The sequence below is a fragment of the Pongo pygmaeus genome, chromosome 19 (assembly GCF_028885625.2).
Source record: "Pongo pygmaeus isolate AG05252 chromosome 19, NHGRI_mPonPyg2-v2.0_pri, whole genome shotgun sequence".
NCBI classification, from domain to species: domain Eukaryota; kingdom Metazoa; phylum Chordata; class Mammalia; order Primates; family Hominidae; genus Pongo; species Pongo pygmaeus.
Window position 1 is genome coordinate 70,529,080 of NC_072392.2, and position 25,841 is coordinate 70,554,920.

At 34.9% G+C, this 25,841-nt stretch overlaps 1 protein-coding gene across 6 annotated transcripts in view; it reads left to right on the forward strand.

Moving 5' to 3' along the window:
* SKAP1 (src kinase associated phosphoprotein 1) overlaps positions 1–25,841 on the forward strand; it is a 307,330-nt gene that overhangs the window by 82,572 nt on the left and 198,917 nt on the right. For all 6 annotated transcript variants that reach the window (XM_054456001.2, XM_054456000.2, XM_054456002.2 and 3 more), the window contains one exon: positions 10,992–11,093. In XM_054456001.2, the coding sequence (XP_054311976.1) occupies positions 10,992–11,093 (102 nt within the window). The remainder of the gene's footprint in view (positions 1–10,991; positions 11,094–25,841) is intronic.

Consider the following 25,841-nt stretch of genomic DNA (forward strand, 5'->3'; position numbering starts at 1 on the left):
GAGCAAACTAGCGTGTATAGTTTGTTTCTGTGTGTGTGTGGCACAAGCACACATGTTTTTATTTGTATATAGAATATTTTTGGAAGGATACATATGTATCTATTAACAGTGGTAATCACTGTTGAGGGGGATATTGATATGAATGAAAGAGAGAATATTCTTTGATACTATTTGAATTTTCACCATGTGCGTGTATTATTTTTTAATGTTAAAAATTGGTTAAAATAAAAAATGAGATAAATCTATATTGCTGATATGGAGCAATTGTCAAGATAAATGGTTAGGAAGAAAAGCTGGATACAGAACAGAACAAATGTTACCATTTGTTTAAAAAGAGGAAAAAAATACATATGCCACACACACAGAGACCCTTGTTATATTAGACACAAAAATTCATAGAACACCTAAGAAATCTCACAATGGTTGTCTCTGGAGAGAAGGATCAAGAGAAGAGAGGATAGATGAACTTTCATTATGTGCCTTCTTGTAACATTTGAAGGTTTTGCTCTGGACATACTTAACTTTTTTTATTTAATAAAGAAGCTTTCCAAAACAAACAAAAAAACATCATGGTAGTCATCTATTTTTCAGTAGAATCATGATTAGCAGTTTCTTACCCATTCAAGTTTTCATCTATCTATCTATCTACCTATTTATTTATTTATTTATTTATTTATTTATTTTAGTTTTTGCGACAGAATCTCGCTCTGTCACCTAGGCTGGAGTGCAGTGGCTTGATCTCGACTCACTCACTGCAGCTTCCATCTCCCAAGATCAAGTGATCTTCTCACTGTGGCCTCCGCAGTAGCTGGGGCTACAGGCATGAGCCACCATGTGCAGCTGATTTTTGTATTTTTTGTAGACATAAGGTCTCACCATGTTACCAGGCTGGTATCAAAATTTTGGGCTCAAGAGATTTGCCCGCCTCAGTCTCCCAAAGTGCTGGGATTACAGGCATGAGCCACTGCTCCTGGCCTATTTATTTTGAAATGTTAATTAATGGGCAAGGCCCTGATGATGGTATAAAATAGCAGCATTCTCTGTTGTTTAATGTTTGAGAACGTTGGTATATATAGGTGTGTTGAGTTTACTTATCATTTAAAAGTGAATTTTTTTTTTTTTTTTTAGACAGAGTCTCGCTCTGTCACCCAGGCTGGAGTGCAGTGGCACGATCTCAGTTCACTGCAACCCCCATCAATGGGTTCAACCAATTCTTGTGCCTCAGCCACCCAAGTAGTTCAGATTACAGGCATGTGCCACCATGCCTGGCTAATTTTTGTATTTTCAGTAGAGATGGGGTTTTGCCATGTTGGCCAGGCTGGTCTCGTACTCCTGGCCTCAAGTGAAAAAGTGAATTTAAAAATAAATTATATGGCCGGGCATGGTGGGTCACATCTGTAATCTCAGCACTTTGGGAAGCCGAGGGAGGCTGATTTCTTGAGCCTGGGAGTTCCAGACCAGCCTGGGCAATATAGAGAGACCCCATCTTTATAGAAGATACAAAAATTAGCCAAGCATGGTGGTATGCACCTGTGGTCCCAGCTACTTTGGAGGTTGAGGTGGGAGGATCACTTGAGCCTGAGAGGTCAAGGCTGCAGGGAGCTGCAATTGCACCACTGCGCTCTGGCCTGGGTGACCGAGTGAGACCCTGTCTCAAAACAAAAACAAAACAAAAATAATAATAATTTCAAATTAGTATTGAATAATACTCATGGTGACTGATAATGATACCTTTTCTTACCCCATCTTCGTCTTTTTAGAAATTCACAGAACTTCAGATTTTCGTCTTCACATAGATGTCAAGGAAAATCAAGTCACTGAAAATTAATGATTGCTTTAAGTTTATTTGATTAGCCCAGGGGACTTTGGTTGAGGAAAAAAACAACTTAAAATAATTTATCTTAGAAGGTATTATTCCTGGACCAACACAGAAAATCAGGTGAGGAGTACAGTTTCTGAGCATAGAATTTTTACATAAGAATTAGTGTTCATCAAGACTTGTGCCTCTAACAAATTTTCATGTTCTAAACACAAAATATTGAGAGAAAAGTGTAGTTCATTTGAATACAGGCTTTTTTGTTTTTTTTTTCTTAAAACTTTTTTGTGAGTAAGCAGGTTAAGCCTTCAGACCTGAAACCCAATGAATTTGCTTGATATTTTAAGGCTAAATTATGTAATAGGTGGACCCAATTCTACTAGAAAGCATTTATTTTTCATTTGGCTTCTCATCAACACATGCTTCTCTCAGAAACTTGTTTATGAAGATGGCTAAGTATCACTAGCACAGGAAAGGGACTGCTAAGCTATAGGCAAGGGGATTTATATGACATGTAAAATAAAGATTCCAGTTTCTGTTGACTCCTGTGAGGCAAATAGTGGAAGAACCAATCTTGTGAACCTTATCGGTCCTTGTCAGTTGATGTGAATTTAACACACATTTGCCATCCTGGAAAAGTTCTTGATCATGATTAATCTCTAAAAGGTATTTTCCTAAACTTAAAAAGTGATACCACTTACCCTTAAGATTTATGCACTTTACTTGTGTTAGTGATACCTCAATTAAAAAGTAATTTTTTTAAATAAAGAGATACTTTTTCATGTGAAACTTTTTTTCCAAGGAACCAAATATTGCACTGAATTCTTGACAGTGAGAGGTTTTGGCTGTTGATAATGATGTTACATACATGTTGTCAAATACGTGAATGAGAATCCCTGTTTGGAGTGGGATGTGGCATGGGAAGGTTGAATCTTGTCACCATTTGCCATTACAGCTTTAGTGGTATTGGAGGTTTATGTTATCACAAAGAAAACTTACCCTTTCTTCAGTATGTTAAAAGCTGGCTCACATGTTTAGGCCTGCTAATCTTACCCATAATCCATTCTTTACTATGTATTATTTTATTTTTACTCCTTGGGCTTTTGAAAAACATTTCCTATATCTACCTGTAGCCTGTACAACTCTTCTTCTTCTTCTTCTTCTTCTTCTTCTTCTTCCTCTTCCTCTTCCTCTTCTTCTTCTTCTTCTTCTTTCTTCTTTCTTCTTCTTCTTTCTTCTTTCTTCTTTCTTTTCTTTTTTTTTTTTTTTGAGACGGAGTCTTGCTCTATCACCCAGACTGGAGTGCAATGGCACGATCTCGGCTCACTGCAACCTCTACCTCTTGGGTTTTAAGCAATTCTCTCTGCCTCAGCCTCCCGAGTAGCTGGGATTACAGGCACCTGCCTCCATGCCCAGCTAATTTTTGTATTTTTAGTAGAAATGGGGTTTTGCCATGTTGGCCAGGCTGATCTTGAACTCCTGACCTCAGGTGATCCACCTGCCTCGGCCTCCCAAAGTGCTGCAATTATAGGTGTGAGCCACTGTGCCTGGCCATCTCATTCTTCTTTAATGGAAGATATTAGAATCCAACTAGCCTTATAGTTTCTTAAGTAATGTTGGCTTACCAGTTGGGGCATAATAGACCCTGAAATGCATCAGGATTGTAAACGAGTGCTAAGGCCTACTACAACTTGTTGTTTGGGAGAAAGGAAAGGTGGGACAAGAGAGCAAGATGAACCAATAGTAATAAAATTGCTACATTTATGTGGCATTATATATTTTTCAAAGGACTTTCCTGCTCTGAGACTTAAAGCATGATGGTGCCAGAAAGGAAACACATTCTTTAACCAAGCCAGGTCAATGCTATATTTAAGTATCCAACAGAATCAAACAGAAGGTGCTGGAAAAAAATCAGTATATTAATTTCACTAAGCCTGAGGTGGCTGTTCTAAATTTTGCAAGCATGAAATTCATACCAAAAAGTGATATTTTGAAAAAATTACTACATTACTCGATAATAAATTTCAACTATGAATTGGACCACTTCTTTCTTGACCAAATCATTGACCAAATTTTGTTTTGTCTGTCAGTTCTACTCTCCATACCTAATGTGACTACTACTATTATCACTAGTAATCATAATTTATAGATTTACTTTACTAAAGTTAAAATATTAATTGATAGTATATACCATAAAGTCAACTCACTGGCTGTCATTCAATATGCTTTGCCTTTGAGTAATGATCACGATTTATTAAACATGCAGATTTTCAGGCTATATAGTTCAGTGGATTAGAACAAGAGCTTAGTAATCAAACCAGTTGGGGTGAAAGCCTGGCCCTGCCACTTATGAGTCACCTATATGACTTTGGGTAAGTTATTTCATCTTTGTGTCTCAATTTCTTTATCTTCATCTTTGGGATAATAATACATCTCAGGATTGTTTTGAGGATTAAGTGAGATAGTCCACAAAAAGCCTTGACCCAGAGCTTGTACCCAGTAAGAGTTTAGCTAGCTATTATGTAATTATTATTATTATAGCTAACTTTCTCCTATATGTCAAAAGATACTGAAAATTCAGTTGGATAGCTTTGTAATAAGAATTAAGGACTGAGAATACAGTGGCCCAAAGAAAACAGAACTATGAGCCAATAATTCCAGATTATGATTGCCTGGTTGCCATATGATAAATGTATTCATTTTACAATATATTTATTCACATACTACCAAATACCTAGGTTTATATATTTTGAATTATGTCAAAATCTCATTACTGTTGAAAATATTCCCACTCAGCAGGTTCCATTTTAGTACCAGTTGAATAATACCAGTGGTAGATGGAATGTGTTAGTGTGAAGCTGGAATGACTGCTGACAGGCTGTAATTTGCTTCATGAAGTGTGGGTTGTCACATATACAATTATCTGGTTTGTATTTGTTGCTGCCAGCCCTCCAGTTTATTAACATCCAGGAGTTATGCCTTTATGTGAAACCTAAGAAGGGTTAAAAATCCCAGCATTTTCTTAGAGGGTGGGAGAGGAGAAGACAGTGGCTGCTTTTTTTTTTCCTCTCTCTCTTTTCTTGTTTCTTTTTCTTTTTATTTTTTTAAGAGCTGGGATGATGCTACACACTACAGCTCACCCTACTGGTCAAAATTAAAAACTGCATTACAAAGGACCATTTTCTTGAGGGAAAAAAAGAAAAAAAGAACTTTTCAATTAGCTCCCACTGACATTTTCCTGTTCAATCCACCACTGACAGATGTAGTTCATTCTGAGAATATCATTAAGCTATGCTGCCCTTTCGGTTGTTGGATTCACAGGTGTTGTTATAGTGATTATACTAAGAGTGTCTAATCAGTTTGGCTCCATTTGTGATTATTTAGACTGTGCCACTCTCCTCAAATGTTATCTCTAAAGGTTCTTAAGAAGGCTGTTATTCTTAGCATGATTACATAATTAGCAAACAGTAAAAAACTGTAGTTTTTTACTAAGCTAAGCTAAAAACTAGTCTTAGGCTCAATTTACTTCTTGTACATTTGAGATCCAGTTGGAGCAACTTTTTAAAAGAATGATAAACGGAAACTTTCTTTACCTGACCTATCATTTATTCTGTAGACTTAATGACATTCAGTACCATTACACTCACTGCCAGGGCCTTGGGGGGAAAAAAGGAATATTTATACATTGAATTATAGATAGGTGTAGTAAAGGAAAAAAAAAAGGGAGATAGGCAGAAAGTCCGACTGTATAGAACAGAGAAGAATTTGAGACCTTCACTATACATAGATTAATCACAAGAACTAACCACACAGATCCAAATGGATATTTAGAAATTGGTGAAGCCTCTAGGATGTTCTCTGGAAAACATAGTACATTTTCTAATGCATGAATATGTGCAAAATGGTATGTAATTTATAATGGAAGTGTTGACAGAATTTTAGTTTTGGTGCAGCAAATGTGCTCTGTAATATATTTACATGTGAGTAACATTTCATATATGGTCACATCTGTACCCAACATATATCTTTAGTTGGTATTAGATTCAATAACTTAGTTGAATGGTTATAATAAGGAACAATAAGCTGCAGTTTTGCTAATATTACTATAGTTCAGCTTTGGGAGCTGTATTACTATTAAATTGGCCCATGAAAATGTGGCAATATTAAAGCTATCAAGCATGAAAACTAACTGGACTTGGATCAGGGAGTTTTATTTATAGCATTTTAGTGAGAATTTATTAGTTTAAAGAAGGAGCTGTATTTCTTATGGGATCTTAAATATTAAATAGAATAGGAAGTCGTGTGTTTCCTTCCAACAACAACAATAATTTAAAATTTTTCAATTTTAAATTAATCTAAATTTCCTTATATAATCCAGAGATACTTGGTGAAGTAATAGCAAACCCTAGTGTTTTTTTGTTGTTGTTGTTGTTCTTTTTTGTTTGTTTTTGAGACCGAGTTTCGCTCTTGTTGCCCAGGCTGGAGTGCAATGGCACAATCTCGGCTCACTGCAACCTCTGCCTCCTGGGTTCAAGCGATTCTCCTGCCTCAGTCTCCCAAGTAGCTGGGATTACAGGCATGCACCACCACTCCCGGCTAATTTTTTTGTATTTTTGGTAGAGACAGGGTTTTCCATATTGGTCAGGCTGGTCTCGAACCCCAAACTCAGGTGATCTGCCTGCCTCGGCCTCCCAAAGTGCTGGGATTACAGGCATGAGCCACCACGCCCAGCTGCAAACCCTACTTTTTAACCACGCCATATAAACAGTTGGCTGCATATATTAATAGAGTCTTTATAATATAGCTCACAATTAATTTGAAGAGAAAAGATGATGATGTAGACTAACATAAAAAAACGAGACTTTACATATTGAATAAGCAAACATATATGTTTTCTGTTATTTGTTATTTTCTCACTTTTTTTAATGCTTAAACCATTTTCTGTCTTTTTAAATTTCTTTCTCATTTCTCTGGTAAAACTGTCATTATGGCCTGTTCTTGTCTCAAAATAGTATCTGCAAATTCAGGACTAAACGGATTTGCCGTGAACTAAAATAGTTACAAGGGGAACATCATCATGATTCATTTTTCTCCCTGTTTTATTTGGAATTGAATTAGTAAATGAAAGTTTTAGCAGTTTAATTCATTTCTCCATAAAGTTTATGGAGCAGCAACAGCTGGTTGAATCTGTGGCAGAAAAAGCCAACTTCTAGTGGCCAAGACTATTGTTTCAGAATTAAGGGGGAAAACTCATTAACTGTTAATGAAAACACAGGGAATAAAAACAAATAGCACAGAAACCCTAGGAAATAATTACCTTACACCTGACACAAAGCTGCTTTATCTTTCTGCTCCAACCCTCAGAAATTCACAACTTATCACTCTGTGGAGCATGAATGAAATTGAGTTTGACTCTCAGAAAAGAAGAATAGAGAAATCATCCCGCTTATGGGCCCCTCAGCATGTGCATGGTGGAGAACCTGCCATTGAATATACCAAGGAATGTATCTAACGCCCAATTCTTATGACACTTAGGCTACAGGAGCAAATTACCTGCTAATAGCAGGTGAACCCTTGATATAGTTCCACTAGATCTTGTTTAGAAATACAAAGAGAAAGGACTGAAGGTAGTGGATGTGATTAATGGAGATATGGTGTGTTAGAATATATATCTGTATAGAAATATATTGATTCTGAGGGAGTTGCAGTGGGGAAGTGTGTCTCCAGTGGCAAGGGGTCTTGCTTGTGAGAAAGCCACTCTAAGCAGATGGAGTTCTAAGCCCTAATTGTAGAGCTGCTGAGTGGAAATGTCTGTCACTATAGTTTGTGATCATTTATGTCTGATCCCACTGGACTACAGTTGTGGCCATTTGGAACTGCGATTGTCAGAGCTATAGACAAATCCAGAGAACACGTGCGGTTATGTTTTATAGAAAAATGATGTTCTTAAACTTAAACAAATCCAAAATGACCACAATAATTGCTGTTCTTCTATAAAACTTTTCACCCATGCATCCTCAGTAGTTGTAATCATTTCAATTACGTGGGAGTGTCTATTTATATGGTATTATAGCCTTGTTTCTGTGTGTGCCCAAGGGAACTGGGTCACTTGATATGACACTAAAAACACTTATAACAACATCTCCATCATCAGGAACTAATTGCACTTGGGTGTAAAGCTTATTTCTAAATGTTCCGGCACCACAACCATTTGTACTGCTGACCTAGGCTCTGTTTTGCTGCATTGAGTTGTATATCTATGTGATTGTGTACTTTACAGAGGAAGTGTCTCATGTTTGACATCAGGGGTGGCTATTGAAAGCACACCTTGGGTGACTATACTCAGAAACCATAGGAATCACGTGGAAGTGACTTTTCCATCTGAAGTTAGGAAAGCAAGTGCCAAATCCACGCAGGTGTTTTGGGTAAGACTTTAAAAACTGAGACTGTGAAGGCAATGTGATACCCTGGATTGGATCCCAAAACAGAAAAAGTACATTAATGGAAAACTTGTGAAATCCAAATAGAGTCTGTAGTTTAGTTAATAGCAATATACCAATGTTAATTTATTGGTTTTGGCAGATAGACCTCAATTATGTAAGAAGCTGACATTGGGGGAAACTGGGTGAAGGGTATGTAGGAACTCTGTACTATCTTTGCAACACTTACATAAATATAAAATTATTCCAAAATAAAAAGTTTACTAAAAAAAAAAAAAGCCCTTCCTGATCTGCATGTTTTTTAAAATGCTAAGAATGTGAGCATGACTTTTTTTCTTTTTTCTTTTCTTTCTTTTCTTTTCTTTTTCTTTTTTTTTTTTTTTTTTTGAGACAGGGCTCACTCTGTTGTCTAGGTTGGAGTGCAGTGGCACAGTCATGGCTCACTGCAGCTTTTACCTCCTTGGCTCAAACAATCCCCCCCATCTCAGCCTCTCAAGTAGCTGGGACCACAGGCACAAGCCACCATGCCTGGCTAATTTTTCTACTTTTTGTAGAGATGGGGTATCATCATGTTGCCCAGGCTGGTCTTGAACTCCTAGGCTCAAGCCATCCACCTGCCTTGGCCTCCCAAAGTGCTGGGATTATAGGTGTGAGCCACTGCGCCTGGCTAGGTTCTTTTTCTTTAATGGTGGATTTACCACATTTTTGAAGCAAGCAGAGAACTTTGAGTCCAGAATAAGTTTATACATGATGTTCAGTATATCCTACAAAAGTTAAATTTTGCTTGGCAATTCCAGTACTTTTTTTATTTTTAAGGATTTTTATTTGGCTTAAAATAAAAATTCCATTTAACCTTGCAGCTCACTTTCAGGTTACTAGCCAGGCAGTCCATTTAGATTGTGTTGATAATATAATTTTAGTGGACTTCCAGTGATGTAAAATTTGAGCATTTTAATCCTCAGTCCAGTATTTGAGAATTTTTCTGGTTATTATGGAAATTACACAGTGGTGCTTTAAGCATAGCTATAAACTTTGTATACTGATAAGTAAACTAATAAAGGAGAGTATTTCTTCCGGCTTTGGCCAATGACTATTGTGTGAGTTTTCTATAATTTTTATTTCTCTTTTCCATAATAAACTTTATAGTTTATTTCTAAAGTCCTATATTTGTAGGTGTTCAACTCAGTTATGGACATCTACCTACCGTACAGCATTTGAAGAAGAGTCTAGATATGATCATCTAATTTATGGAAAGAGAAGGCTACAGCCATTCTCTTTTTATCATTTTATAACCTCCCTGGCTTTCTAGTTTAATTGTAGGAAATAAACCTTTAAAGTGAGGCAATACAGATTCTATGTAGGTTGTTTGGTTTCACAGCTCCCTAGTTGAAATCCAAGGCCAAAACACTACAGTATTTACTGAGATTAGCATTGGTGATTTCCTTTGGAAATTAGTATTTGAGATAATATTAAATTCAGTTGAAAATCCTATTTTCATGTTTGTGAAATGAAATAAGCAGCTGTCAGTGTCCTTTTATTAGCAGACTGCACCTCTATTTGGGGGATTTTAAGGAAAGCCATTTGCAATACAGAGCCTTTTCTTCCGGTTTCTGAATGAGCTAACATCTTCTGTCTGAACCTTTTAAAGTATCATAATAACATCAGCCACTTCTACAGAATACAATCCAATGTATATTGAAAACACACAAAAGAGATTAGCATTAATTGCATAATTCAGTATTGTATATACATTACCTTTTATCAAAGCCATTTTACAGAACAAATATTATCTTCTTAGGGCTTTTAGAATTCCTAAGAGGTCGGTTGCCTAGGCTGTAAACTAGCATTACAAAGAAAGAACTTTGTTAACATTGCAGAACAAATAGGAATACAGTCCAGCAAAGACTAGGTTTTCTCTATTTTTATAATACTTCTCTTACTTTTCAGAGAAAGACTATTGACCTTGCTATATTATATTATGTATAGAGGGTTAAACCTTTGGGTCAGTCGTGTTTCATTTGAAATAGAGGCATGCAGGGTAAAGGTTGTAATTATTGGAGACATAGTATATATGAATATAAATTAAATTCTTTTTTTTTTTAAGATGGAGTCTCACTCTTGTCACCCAGGCCGGAGTGCAATTGTGCAATCTTGGCTCACTGCAACCTCCACCTCCCGGGTTCAAGCGATTCTCCTGCCCTAGCCTCCCCAGTAGCTGGAATTACAGGTGCCCACCACCACGCCCTGCTAATTTTTGTATTTTTAGTGGAGACAGGGTTTCACCATATTGGCCAGGCTGATCTTGAACTCCTGCCCTCAGGTGATCCGCCTGCCTGGGCCTCCCAAAGTGCTAGGATTACAGGTGTGACCCACCGTGCCTGGCTGAATATAAATTTATATAGCTATGTTTTTATTTTAAGTATGATAGAGAAATTTCTTTCTGGTGGCAAGAGGTATTCCCACTATAAGCTAACAGTTCCTAAGTTTTAGTGAGAGAGTTACTTGAGTGGAAAATTTTTCATCCAGGTAAGTCAGTTCTTGAACCTATTTAACTGTTTCCTATATGTTAATGGATAGTGGCCATGTTCATCATCCAGTAAAAGATACATTTTTTTTCAAATACTGGAAGAGATCATACATAGATCCTTTTATAAGGATGTATCCTTTTATAAGGATGTATCCTTTTATAAGGATGCCCAAAGGTTGACCTTATTTTCTCTCTTTTTTTCCCTCAGGGGGAGACATTGGACAGGACAGCTCTGATGATAATCACAGTGGGACTCTTGGCCTGTCCCTCACATCCGATGCACCCTTTTTGTCAGATTATCAGGATGAGGGTGAGTGTTATCCTTCTGGATTTTGGGTGACCACCATACTTCATTATCTTTTGACCTGACATCTTTGCCTTTTGTCGTTTTTGTATCCAGCAGCCTTTGGTGGGTTTTCTGTACTGGTAATCACTAGTTTGCAAAGAACAACTATTTGTTTCACTGTGGTGCTGATCCTCCCTGGTAATTCAATACTTCTGAAGTTAATGTACTTAGGGAGACACTAATTCCATATTGGAACAGGAAGACATCATTATTGATCTTTTTATAAAAACTGTAGCTCAATAGCTAGGAGGGCATTTTAAGATTTCAGGGCCTAGTTTATACCATTCTTTTGGATTTTTTAGCTTCACTGATTTACATGAGAATTGAAGCTTTTATTTAATGATTGTTGGATTATTAATTTTCTGTGGATCATTTGAGACCCTTGAGCTCATCATAGTATATAATAAGATACCATTTCACCTGTACTTCTCACATACCCCTGACCATATTTGTATTGCTCAAGAGGAAGGGAAAGCCACAAGAACCACAGTGTGAATCTTCCTAGAGCATCAATTTTACTTGAATATTTGGGAATGAGAGGAGTTAAATAATTCAATTGTTAGAAACATTATTTTTATATTCAGAATTCCACAGTGTATAACATAGTGAAATGCAAAATATACATGAATTTTTAAGATAAGACATAAAATATAAATATTTTGGCCTGATGGCTACCAGTTTCTGGCTCAAGCCTAGATTTCCCAAGTGTGGGGATCCGCTGTGCCTCTTCTGGCATGTGGCCACCTGAGCAGAAGGTTTCATCATCATGGATGTGCATGGTTTTCTTATCAGAGTCTCTCTCATGCCTTCCCAGTAGGGTTAAAAAGGTAGAGGTGTTACTAAATTGAACATTAAATTGGAAACACATTATTCGCTTAGGGATTGGGAATAAAGTTGGTAAATTATTCCTTACTTTTCTTTGTTAGTCTGCAATCTTTCCATTTCTTTTTATTTAGATTTCAAGAGCTTATAATTTCTGTTTTACTTTCTCTTTTTGCTTTATCCATTGATTGTTATTTCATTTAGCCCTTTTGACAATTCATGTTTTTTTTTTCCCTTTCACTGACTTGATAACCTCCACATAAGAACTGGGGGTTGAATCACACAGAAACATTTTATTTTGCTTGGGCTTTGTATAATAGCACAATTAGTAATACCCAAGTTTTAAAATGGGGTTTGTAATATAGGATCTGTGTATTGATTTAGGTATTACACTAAAAACATTGTTTGGATTGAAAGTTTAATAATTACATTGGTAGCTGATTAATAATTGTAGAAAATTAACAGTGCAAAACAGGAAGAAATCAACTTTTCATTTGTTTTTGATTAATCTAATGCTTGACAGAATTAGAACAATAATGCCTCATTAATCCTTAGGTCACTTATTTGGTATTTCCAACTTTCCCAAACACAACTGAGAACACAATAAGTAATCCAGAAAGGCCTCTAAGTGGAAATAGATGTGACTTATGTACCTTGCTCTGGGAAGAACCCCTGAGGCCCTTTGCTGAGGAATCTTCTTACAAGTTTCTAACCAATACAGTGTTTTGGTTTCTCAGCCCACAGTAGAGCTTCAAATTAGAAGAAGGGGTACTATAAAGGCATCAATTAACAAATAAGATTAAGGTAAGAAACAAGAACAAAACTTTATATAGAAAACAAAATCTATAAATAAAATTTATCTAAGAATAATTTTTTTAAATAGCAGTTTGGGGTCATTTTCTATGATAGAAAAAAAGAGTGCATGCTCACCTAAGTGCTCAGTACCTTAATAAATTAAAACTTTTTAAGCCAGCATTTATTGAGCACTTACTATTTGCCTTGCATCATCTGTATGGTAAGCACTCTGCATATGTCATCATTTGATCCTCAAGACTGCCCTAAAATGTGGATATTAGGATTATCCTTATTTTACAGACAAGGAAACATACTCAGGGAAGTTAACTTATCTAAAATCACACAGCTAGTAAGTAGTAGTGCCAGGATTTACACCTACATAGTCTGGTTCTAAAACCTCTGCTCTTAACCACTCTACTATCCTTACCACTATCCTTATCTGAGATATCCAAAAAAATAGATTCATACTCCAAACATTTTGGCAGATTCATACTCCAAACATTTTGGCTAAGACCATAGAGATAAAAATACTATGCTTAAAAATATTTTCATTAAAATAGTTGAAATTTAGGAAAAACGTTTGTGTTGAAAGAGGTAAATCTGGAAAACTCCAAAGTGCAAAACTTTGTTCCATAACAGTTCCTCATAAGGGAGGAGTTAATTATATTAGTAATATTAAATTCTTACTTAATAAACTTTTGTTTTTAGTTCTATGCATGAAATTAAAAGAATTCCCAAAGTGACATAGTCAATGGTAGAGGTAGGAATAGACCTATTTCTGTGTTAAAAACTTGATTGTAAGATGATGTGATACTGTTTAAATGTGAGTTTCTGCAAAGCATTGAATCTAGCACAGTGCCTGAGTGCCTAATGCATAACAGGCACAATAAATGTTCATTTTCATCCCCTGAAAATTAAAGATACATATATTTCCTGTGAAATTAAAGAGAAAGTTATAAAGGTGTCAAAATTTTTAACAATCTCTATATCCTATTTAATTAGATTTTACCATTATAGAGAATGGTAACACTTGATATGCTACTTTTTTTTAAACAAATGTTTGTTTAAAGATTCCTAGGTAACACCAAGACACTGTGCTAAGCTGCAGGTGAAAAATGCAGTAAGAAAGCAGATACAGTCCCTGCCCTCATGGAGCTTACCATCTCATTGGGAAAACTATTAATAAGTAGACAAATAAAAAAATATAAAGTTAGTGTCTTTATAGATAGCTAAGTCAATTATTTATGAAGAAAAAATATTCCTCTTTATTTTTTATTGTTTTTTTTTTGAGACAGAGTGTCGCTCTGTCACCCAGGCTAGAGTGCAGTGGCAGGATCTCGGCTCACTGCAAGCTCTGCCTCCTGGGTTCACGCCATTCTCCTGCCTCAGCCTCCCAAGTAGCTGGGACTATAGGTGCCGGCCACCGCGCCTGGCTAATTTTTTGTATTTTTAGTAGAGACGGGGTTTCACCGTGTTAGCCAGGATGGTCTCGATCTCCTGACCTCGTGATCCACCTGCCTTGGCCTCCCAGATATTCCTCTTTAACATTCTTTGTAATGACAGTTATTTTAGGCTTTTCGAATTTTGTCTTCATTAGAAAATGTGAAAATATTTCAGATATTTTGTCTTCCACTGTCAGCTAGAGTAGTATCCTAGACTTGCCATTATAAAAGGATACACAGTCGGGCCCATCCACCCATAACTTTAGTGATGAGGGGCAGTAACCATGCTGCATATCGCGTTTAGATCATGACTTTGTGAAAACTACAAAGAGTGCTAGAAGAATATAGAAACCTGGCCAGGTACACAGCAAAAAATGAAAACCAAAGTTACAGGCTAACCCATGCATAAAAATAAGAGCCTGTTGCCACCTAATTACAATTCCTTCTCCTTTTCCTTTGTAAATGCCCACAATTTGAAGGCAGAGAGAGACACCCACAAGAGCACAGCCCTACCATCGGGAACAAAAACTTGCTAACAAGTAATAACATTTAGATTTCTAAACTAAAAGCATAGTTTTTACCATATGGAAGGAAAAAAATGTAGTAGGAAACACTGACCACCATACTTAGTACAAGAGCCAGGCAACTACGAAGCTCAAGATCTGATTGTTTTCAGTGTCCAAAATATACAGTGGATTTTAATGTATTTATAAACTTACTTTGTTAGTATAATGAAGAATCCCTGCATACCTACATTATTTTTTAAAGTGGATTGGGGAAAGTGATCATTCTATAAGCAGGGTATAGTGACTCCTTCTGGAAGAAAAAGAAAAAATAAAATTATTTTAGAAGAAACCTAAAATCTATGATAATGTATCATTTGTTATATATGTTTACATTCTGATTAAAGAATGGGTGAATGGATATTGAACAATTAAATCTGGATAGAAGTGAGAATATTTTAGAGCTTCTTTGTGCATCAGGATGTTGAAGGTTAGAGAAGATTCTTATTCTTCAGCAAAATGAGAAACAACTGGAAAAGGAAAGACCTGTAATTATCATTGGAAAAGAGTAGTAATGAATAACTGAAGAGACTGTTGTTGATTGATTTTATTACATACTTGTTGATTTAAAAGGAACTGCAAACATGTTAAAGTACCAATAGTAGCTATTTTCAACTCCATGCCATTTCTGAAAAGTACATTTAAAAATATAGAGAATATTCTGGAAATAAAAAGAACTCATTTTTTACAGTGCTATTTTTAGCACTTTTAAGACATTTCTCTGTTTTCATTTTAGTTCTGAAATACAAGTCAATTTTGGATTTAAGATTATGAATAATAATAGACTAGATTTTGTTGATCATTGTGGGTTTTATTTTTATAATAGTGGGGAGAAAGCATTAGATATGAATCTATTTTAAATAAAACTGTTTTAGTATTCTGAAATTAAAATGAAGGTTTAATTTATTGATTAAATTATTGTAGCCAGAGTTCAAGTTTGTCTTAAATTTCATGGTGCCAAAGTTAGTATCATGGAATCTGGGAGTTGGAAGGGATGATAAAGTCATCTAGTAATAGGAACCATTTATCGAGTGTTTACTATGCTTTACTAAGTGCTTTCCATGGGTTATCTCATTTAATTCTCAAACCAGCTCAGAGATGAAGACATTTACCCATTTTACAGGTAAAGTATTCAGGCTTAGAGAAATTAATTACTTGACCAAGGATGACACATCTAATCCACATGAGGGACTAGCGTTCCAATAGATTTCAAAACCATTGCTTTTTGAAGAGTTCTGCTGAGGTGGATGTTTGTTCCTCTGTAGACATCTACTCTTACGGGCTTTCCAACTCATTCTCCTTATTGCTTTTTTCACTGGATATAATGTTGATTTTTAAAATAAATGTGTTCACAGCTAAAAATTATCCTCTAAATGCTTTTACTGCATCCCACAAAATTTCATTTATAATTATTCTAAGTGTTTTATCATTTCCTTTATGATATCCTTTTTAACTTACATGCTACTTAGAAGCATTTTTTGTGTTTATGTTCTAGTTTTTATTTTAGTTTGTTTTGTTGTAGTTTCAAGAATTTTAAAACCTACTCTTTTATTATTGACTTCTGATTTTATTACATTATAATCTAAGAGCACAGTGTATATTATTTTGATTCTTTGGACTTTGATGAGACTTCCTTTTTAGCTGTAATGATCAGGTTTTGCTTATGTGCTATGTGTGCTCCAGAAACATTCATTGATTACACTCTTACTCTTTTTATTTTTATAAATAATACTCTTTAAATCTTTTATATGCCTAGATTTTCTTTTCTCTCCTGAGAGGACTGTGTAAAATCTCCAATTACAATTGTAGATATATTCATTTTTTTCCACGTTTTGTTTCGTTTTCAGGGTCATATTATTAAGTACTTATAAAGAGCTCTAATTGATTAAAAAGACCCCCTCTTAATGAACTGAAATCCTATTCCTAGAACTTCCACTTATTAAGTTAGTTTCGCCTCTAAATCTATGAGAGCACCCTCGATAGACTTTATTGTATTTATTTATTTATTTATTTATTTATTTATTTGAGACGGAGTCTAGCTCTGTTGCCCAGGCTGGAGTGCAGTGGCATGACCTCAGCCCACTGCAACCTCCGCCTCCCGGGTTTAAGCGATCCTCTTGCCTCAGCCTCCTGAGTAGCTGGGATTATAGGCACATGCCACACGACCGGCTAATTTTTGTATTTTCAGTAAAGACAGGGTTTCATCATGTTGGTCAGGCTGGTCTCGAACTCCCGACCTCGTGATCCACCTGCCTCGGACTCCCAAAGTGCAAGGATTACAGGCGTGAGCCACCACGCCCGGCCACTGATAGACTTTATACTCAGTGAGTATAAAAAATGTTCGTAAGCCAGTTTGAGATCCCCATTATTGTGAGTCAGGGGTAAGGCCTGATTTTAGTGTATAAATTATGTTGTTTCACAGAGTAAATAACCTGGGCTTCTTACAATGTTTACTGAGGTATGTGAATTAATGATGTAGGGATTAGAGGTAAATGACCTCATTGATCAGGATAAATCTTAGATGGAATCTTGCTGACAACTTTGGAATAAAATGTGCGTAATTTAGTGCTGCTTTACTTGGAGTGTTAGAAACCTATGTAGGTTCAGTCACTGGTACCCTAGCACCAATAATACATAGTATTCTAGCACCAATAGGACCCTAGTAGATTGAAAAAATTAATGACTTAAAAACAGCAAGCCATTTGCTTCCTTCTCACTGATGGGGTTAGGCTTGTTAACTTTCTTCATGTGTATTTTTTTAAAACTATGTAAGCTATGTGAACATATTTGGAGTTTTTAGTTCCTGTTTATTCTATGATATGAAGATAATGAAAATGACTCAATATAGTCCCTTTCCATAAATAAGTCTGTAAATAAACATATATGCATACATACATATATTCAAGCAAGCATTTTTCTCATTTTCTTTTTATTCTTCAGACAACTGCTTTGATCTTTGTTGTTAGCTAGAAGGTATATTTTTCTTTAATAAAGGCACATGACTCCTGTCAAAGCTAATGGAAATTATGTATGTGTGTTTAGAGGCACATACTGTGGAAGAACATAAAAACTTATAACCATGTCTGTGTTTTTGGAGCCAAATAATGAATTCCACAGTAGAACACACACTTTCATGAACCTGGTGGATTTCTAAACAAGTTTGTGTTGGCTTTAGGTGAATCCATCAGATTTCAGATCATTGGGAGAAATTAAGGACTTGGTGTTGAGTTTACTGTGATAAGGGTAAGTAAACTGTCACTCAGGATCACAGTGGTTTCCTTCATGAAGATAAATGTCTTATTAGATCTAAGACATCATGTCGTTTATATAGTCTGGTATAAATCACAGATGAAGATGACAAACTGGGCTTCCAAGTTGACAGTAATTTATATTACTTAAACAAATGGTTACCAAGGATTATACATGTTTTCGTGAAGAATTAAAAAACAATAACAATTATCTGTCTATGAATGACCCGTTTTTCATTTTCAGCCCAACATTTTGGGCTGTTGGTGTGTGTTTAAACTCTAACTTTTCATCCAGTACCCAGTAAAGTGCTCTCACATGTGTTGATAGCTGGACATCTTCCATAATGCTTCTTTCACTAAAACAAACTCCTTGTGAATTTAACCCATACATTTGGGTTAAATTCTACATAAAATCATGGAATTTAAGAGCTGGAAGAGAGTTGGCAATCACCTAATCTAGTCTCTGTTTTAACAAAGAGAAAACTAAATTTTAAAGATGGTAAGTGGTCAGGCAAGGTGACTCATGCCTGTAATCCCAGAACTTTGAGAGGCCAAGGTGAGTGGATCACTTGAGGTCAGGAATTCGAGACCAGCTTGGCCAACATGATGAAACCCCGTCTCTACTAAAACTACAAAAAAATTAGCTTGGCGTGGTGGTGGGTGCCTGTAATTCCAGCTACTCAGGAGGCTGAGGCAGGAAAATCGCTTGAACCCGGGAGGCAGAGGTTGCAGTGAGCCAAGATTGCGCCACTGCACTCCAGCCTGGGTGACAAGAGTGAAACTCCGTCTGAAAAGAAAGAAAGAAAGAGAAAAAGAAAGAAAGAAAGAAAGAAAGAAAGAGAGAGAGAGAGAGAGAAAGAAAGAAAGAAAGAAAGAAAGAAAGAAAGAAGGAAGGAAGGAAGGAAAGAAGGAAAGAAGGAAAGAAGGAAAGAAAGAAAGAAAGAAAAAGAAAGAAAGAAAGAAAGAAAGAAAAGAAAGAAAAGAAAGAAAGAAAGAAGGGAGGGAGGGAGGGAAGGAAGGAAGGAAGGAAGGAAAGAAAGAAAGAAAGAAGGAACTAAGTGAAGAAGGAAGGAAGGAAGGAAAGAAGGAACTAAGTGAAGAAAGAAGGAAGGAAGGAAGGTAGGAGGGAAGGAAGGAAGATACTAAGTGTCTCCATCCTACAACTAGCAAGTGATAGAGCCAGTATCATACCCAAGACCACCTCTCTGAGAGTGACCTCTCCTGGCTTACACTGCATGCGTTCTCTCACCTGCATGATCTCAGCATGCTTTTCAATGCAGCCTCCAAACAGCTTTGTAGAAGGTCTGATCTTGGCTCCTAGATGATTTCTTGCAAGTTTCAGTCAAGTTCTTCAGACACATGTGTCTCTCTTGCCTATATATGTTCTTATTATTTTCCTAGGATGATTTGGAAGTGGTATAGTTTATAAAGAATTTCAAAAAGGCCCCATAAATGCCAACAATTATAGTTATGAATAACATTCATTAAGCCCCTGAATTGATTTGACATAGAACTAATTAATTATCTTTTTTGGCCTTTTTGTCCATGTTACAGATTTTAATACACTACTAATGAAGAGTTCGTTATTGAATACCAATATTGAATGTCCTTATTCCATCACAAGTTTGGATGCTATGTAGAGGATACGAAAAAGGAATAAGATGTGATTCCTTAGTGAGCAAATAATCTAGTTGAAGAGAGACGATTCGGGCACTTTCACAACTAAGCATGTGGTACATAATCCAGTGTTGATGACTGGGGACAGAGTTTGCAGAAAAGACTAATTGATTGGACTTGCAGTAGTTCAGAAGAAAGTTAAAATAATATTTGACCTAGGTTCTTGCCAAAGTGTTTTTAGAAATCTTTTCCAGAGCAGAATATGAGCAAAAGTCCATGCTTTGAAAGGTCAAACATTTATTGAGTTTCTACTCGGTAAATGGCAAAATAACAGTGACCATTTTTAAGTGCAAATACTTGATTTTTAAATGAGTGACTTGACAGATGAGGGTAAGCTTTTTCATCATGCCTTGAGTATTCTTTGTTTCTCTCTAAATTCTAAACTAGTCAACAAATGTAATGGTAATGTGAAAGTTCTAGTATATGATTATCAAAGATGTTATATATATATGATTGATATATAAATCAATCAGAGGTGGGGAGGAGTTATATATCTTTGGAGGCTGTTGATTAGAAAAACTTATACAACATATTTTATTACCTTGTTCTTAGAATCTGTACATGCATTATACTTAAATGTAGTATCTGCTTGTGGATGAACATTGAATGACCCCAAGTTTGGCTATCTTTCCTAGGACAATCAAGACTAAATTTCTAGAGGTCTGAATTCTGAGGTATAATTTTAACCAACAGACTGTACTTCCTCAAGCTCCAAAGTCACTGACCATTTTTACCTCAAAATCTCAAATTCACTTTAATCGGAAATAATTTTGTTTAGGCATAAAATAACTCTTTTGGGTCAAGTATATGTTTGTGTTTATAATTAATATATATATTCAACTCTTCCTGCTTTGATAGTTTTTGTTTTTCTACTAGTCGTAATTTATTTTGGCTTAACATAGAAGTCTGACTTTTCAAGTAAAAAAGAAATATTAATAACACTATTTAATACAATGCTGAACCACGTCTTAATCTAGAATATTATGGCTTACTAGGGAAAGATTGTTGAATTAATAAACTATATTATACTTCTGCTCTAGGCTGCCTTTCTAACTTTGAGTGACAGCCTTTTTTATGTTGGGCCCTAAGTAGCTTAAGTCTGGATACACTGGTCTAGCAGGAAAGAAAGATTATATGGAATGGATTCTCTGGCTTGTAAAAGATTGGGATTTAGAGAGGAATTTTTCCTTTATGAGAAGTTTTCACTTATAGAAGCCTTTTCCAATTTGCTGACCCATTTTGTTAGAATATAGCTTATATGGTATAGTATATTTTCACAGAATACTCTGAAAGATAGACATTGTTGTCTTGGTTAATTTTATTATTATGTTGTCTCATTATAATACCCCAGATTTTATTTTAATCAACAAAACATAGGGTTAACTAGAATTACTAGCTCTTCTCTCTACAAGTGATCATTATCATCAATGAAAGACATTTGTGAATGCCCAAGAATATAGTTGAACCTAGAGATTGTCAGTGCTTAGGGAAAAAAAATTACTTTGAGTTATCTAATCTAGCCCTTCTAATGAATTCACATCATTCTTACTAATATCTCATTTAATTAATTATCAAATATAGTGATTACGCTTTGGGTCCTCCCTTTGCCAGACATCTTTCCCGCCCAACTATTATTCCTAATTTATTCTTCATGTCTAACCTAAACTTTTCCTTCCTCAGTTTCAGGCCATTGCTCTTTTCTATACCATCTTCTGAGACTGAATAATTCCCCTAATTCATTTATATTGTTACCTTTAGAAAGTATTAAAGACTGAACATTTATCCCCAGAGTCTTCACTTTTCCAAACTACATAACTTTCAGTTCTCTTAATCCTTACCTCACTCTGCCCCTGTCATACTTCCAGTGCTTAGGTATTTTATCACACTGCTTGATAGTTTCCATTCCAAGGGGATCACCTAACCAAGAGAGCTGCCCTATGGGGAGGGGAGTGCTCAAGAGTAAAATCTCATATAAACCACTAGAAGATGCCTAAGTGTTTATTAGATGTTGGTATTGGTGATCATCTGGAGAGCAAACCAGTGTAGTGCTTGCTTTGGCATATGTTGGGATATATGTGTATTTTAATGCTTTAATGTATTATGGCCTGTTGTAATTGAATGTCTATAAAGTAGCAGTTAAGAGGGTTTTATAGACCTTGAAAGAGATCAGAATTCTCTAGCTCCCTCTCGTGGTAAAAGGAAATACTACTTTTGGGCTTTTCTGGATTTTTATTTTGTTTTGCTTTAGTGAAGAGGAAGGCTAAGATATGTAAGTTCTCAACATGTGAGCTTACGTTGTGAATTCAAAAATTAAAACTATTATATGTATGTGTGCGTACACATACACATACTCATATATGAGAAATTCCTGTTCTTTTATTAATTCCTTAAAACTTCAAAAATATTACTTTCTTAAAATCATTTCATATGTTCTTATTATTACACAAGTTAAAGGGAGGACAAATAAAACTATAATCTTGAGGGTTTGTATTCCTAAACAGATAAATAAAGGGAGTGGGTTAAATATGAATTTTAAACCAAATTTACAGGTATTTTTTTCTTTGCCAATTACAAATGGATGTGGTTAGCATTTCTAACTTATTTAATCAGATCTCCTGTGTCTCCTACAACATATTAATTTTACCAGTTTTACAATTATTTTACAACTTATTATTGTAGCATTCCTTCTATGGTAGACACATTTCAGATATTAAAGTTCTAAGTAAGTAGCAAATAGCTGAAGAAGACACTGAACTGGTGTGCAAATGTCTTCATGTGAATTGCCTATGGAATAAATTTTTACAGGTAGCAAAAAATTATGTTTGTTTTCCAGGAGACTACTAAAAGTAACCCTTCTGCCTTGAAATAGTTGATCTCTAGACAAGCATCAGTGAAAAGTTGCTATTAATATGTCTTAGATGGCAATGCCAAAAGTGATTAAAATTAGACACTATCCCTAAGTTTGTTTTGTTTTGTTTCAGGCTATTCAGAAGCTTGAGTAATGGTTAAGGTAGATTGCCTTTATGCTCAAATCACATTCTGATGAAAATATGGGATCCTATTTAGTTATTCTGGGAACTCTAGGAATAAATTTGAGACCATGCTTTTTAATATTAAATATTGCCCTTTTTTCCCCAAAAGGGAGTACTGAATATTATACTAATTGAGGAATTGTAAGAGAAGAATGATATAAACATAGCAGAACAAAATGAAAAGGGGTCAGTCGCAGGTGAAGTGAGTGAGAATATACAATGATCAAATATTAATTAGGAAACTCATAATTTTGACTAATTTTTCTTCTTTCTCCCCAACTTTAAGAGATTATAATTATTTTTTAAATAAGGAAATCAATTTACTTTTATTAAACTATGTGCTTCTCCCTTAAGATATGTGAATAAAATTTTAATCTCAGCTATTTATTAATATTAATTTTTAGTATTGACATTCCTATGAGCACCTGAAGACAAAATTTAACCAACCTACAGATCAAACATCTTAATAGCAAAACGTTTATGGATCTACATAGGAATGATCTAATTTGTGTGTATTTTTTAAAAATAATAATTTGATATAACATTTTTGAGATTTAACTATAATCAAGTTAGGCAATCTTACCTTGATTTCTTGATCTGTGTCAGATTTCTTAGATACCTGCTGGGCCTGATTTTTTTTTAATGTAAAGGCCGTGCTTTCATGAGACAGATAAAATTGTGGATTTTTATAAAAACTCTGGAACATTCTTATCTGAGTAGAGAAGCAGAAGATGGCCTTTAGTTATACCTGTGCTATTTACTATTATGCATATTTCAGTTGCTTTGGTCCCCAAAAAGTTGTGATTGTTCTTGGGTATATATTCTTCATTGTTTTTAAGTTACTTGATATATTTTCACAAAGCTCTCTGAAGGGATCTGTCTTTACTTGGCTATTGGGAAAAGGTTCATTCTAGAATACTTATTTTTAAAACAGAATTTATTAATTAGCTTAATATTTTGTGCTCTTTCTTTTAGCACTATTAGGGAAATTACAATGACTAGTTTTTTTGAATATTAAAGTTGATAACAGTATAATATAGAAATTGTTTGCAGAAGTCTAACTTGTGTAGCTATAAGAGGGTGTCAGGGTCTCCTGGGGTATCAGAATAGTTGTCAAAGTGTAGGATAGAAGGGAATTTTCTAGGAAACTGCATCTGAGTACCTGTTAAGTATCTTATTTTAAATATAATTTTTTTATCATATAATTGAAACTGAAAGTAAGGCAGTTTACTTCTACCTTCTTTGCTTTCTTGCTCTGTGTGTGCAAATGCTTTCATCTGTAAAGCAAACATCTGCCTTAATTTTCCTAGGAAACATCAGGATGATTCAAGGAGCTCTTCATGTGGCATCTTTTACATGTTTGCTTTCTCAAAAATAGCAAATTTACTCAAATTTGATAGTATTAGTATTTTAAATGTTTTCCCCCTAATTTGGATTCATTAAAATTCCCTATTTGTTTGGGATGAGATACATTAGAAGGAGCTAAACAGGGAAAACTTTTTACTGCTTTCATATTTGTTCCATGGATAAAATTTTAAATTTTAATGTAATTCCCTAACTCTAAATATATTAATTTGGTTAGATATGTTTCATTCAGTGTTAAGAGGCAATACATATAGCTTGTCTTACCAGCAGAAAAACATGTTTCAGCAATATAAAACGTCTCAGCTTTGTCTAATTGAGATAAAAAGGTGTATGAAAGAATAATGACTTTGCCTATCAGATGCAAAGAAATTTAGGACAAATGGTGGAAAAGTTCCTATCAATTCCAGTGCAGTTAGGAAGGCTAGGTTACTCCACTAACTAGATCTGGCAAAAATAAATGAGGACTAACTTGTGAAGGCACATACATCATAAGCTTTCAGAGTGTTTACATTTTTATCTAATGCTGGCCTTCTGTCAGCTTTTTTGTTGCTTCTTACATGCTTACATTATTTCTTACATTATTACATTTTGTTGTTTCTTTTTGTTTTTAAGAAGTTAGTTAAGGCAAATAGCTGAAATTGCACAAGTGGTGATTTGGTAAATTCTGCCAGTTGAGTAAGTAATTGTGACACATTTCATAGTTTGCTTATGATTGTTACACGGTGAGATACCATATATTGAAATTATGGCTGTTACAGTATGAATCACTGTACAGAACATTGCAGAGGTCCTGGTCTAGCAATGCAGAAGCCACAACCTAGGTAAAAAGTTTCACAACTTTAAGTTTACTTTTCCCATCTAGAATAGGCAAAAATTGAATTCTGTCCGATTTAGTTATAATGTTCTTTAAACTCTTACCCACGTTATCACTCATAATAATTCTAACATATTATATTTTTCAGTCCAAGTGATATAAGACCATGCTGGGTATGATTTTCAATATATGGCAAAAGTGTAAAATTAAGAAAAGATTTCTATGAAATTTTTTGCACATTCTGCTAAATGAATTATTGAAATTCCAATAAAGAATTTTTTTAAAACCCTAAAAAGCAGTATGGGTTTTATTTTTCCCTCAATTCTTTCAGCGCTCATAAATGTCTCCATGAAAGCTATATCTGCAGAGTTAGAAAAGAATATATTCTATAATATTTACCCGATCAGGAAGATTTTTAAAACGTGGCATCTTGATATGAGATATTGACTGAGCTAGGCTGACAGTTTTACTGGCCTGGCAGATGCAGCAGGTTTGCAGTAAATCCTTGTGGTTAAAAATCCCTGAGAAGTTTTTGATTAAGAAACTTTTACTATCCTTTTAAAATGAAATATGCTGGTCATTTTTTTAAACGATAAAAGCAGATATTTTATGTTATCGTCTAAAGTTTAGTTTCTGAAATATATTTTAATAAGTTTGTTATATGAAAGTTCCTGGATTTCCAAGATGTTAACTTAAATTATCATTTCATAGTCCAGCATATCCAGAGAGCGTGTAAAAAGAAATTATAAAAGTAAGCCTATTCAACAAAAATAATAAGATTTTATATTTTAAATCAGAAAACCTGCATACAGAGAAGTTAATATGATTATTCTTGTATAAATGTTATCGAGTTATTTAAAGCTGTAATAATATAATAAATTATGCTGAAAGGTAAAATTAAAGAAAATGTATTTTAAAATAAGAATGTAATTATTTTTTAAAAGTGCTTTTAAA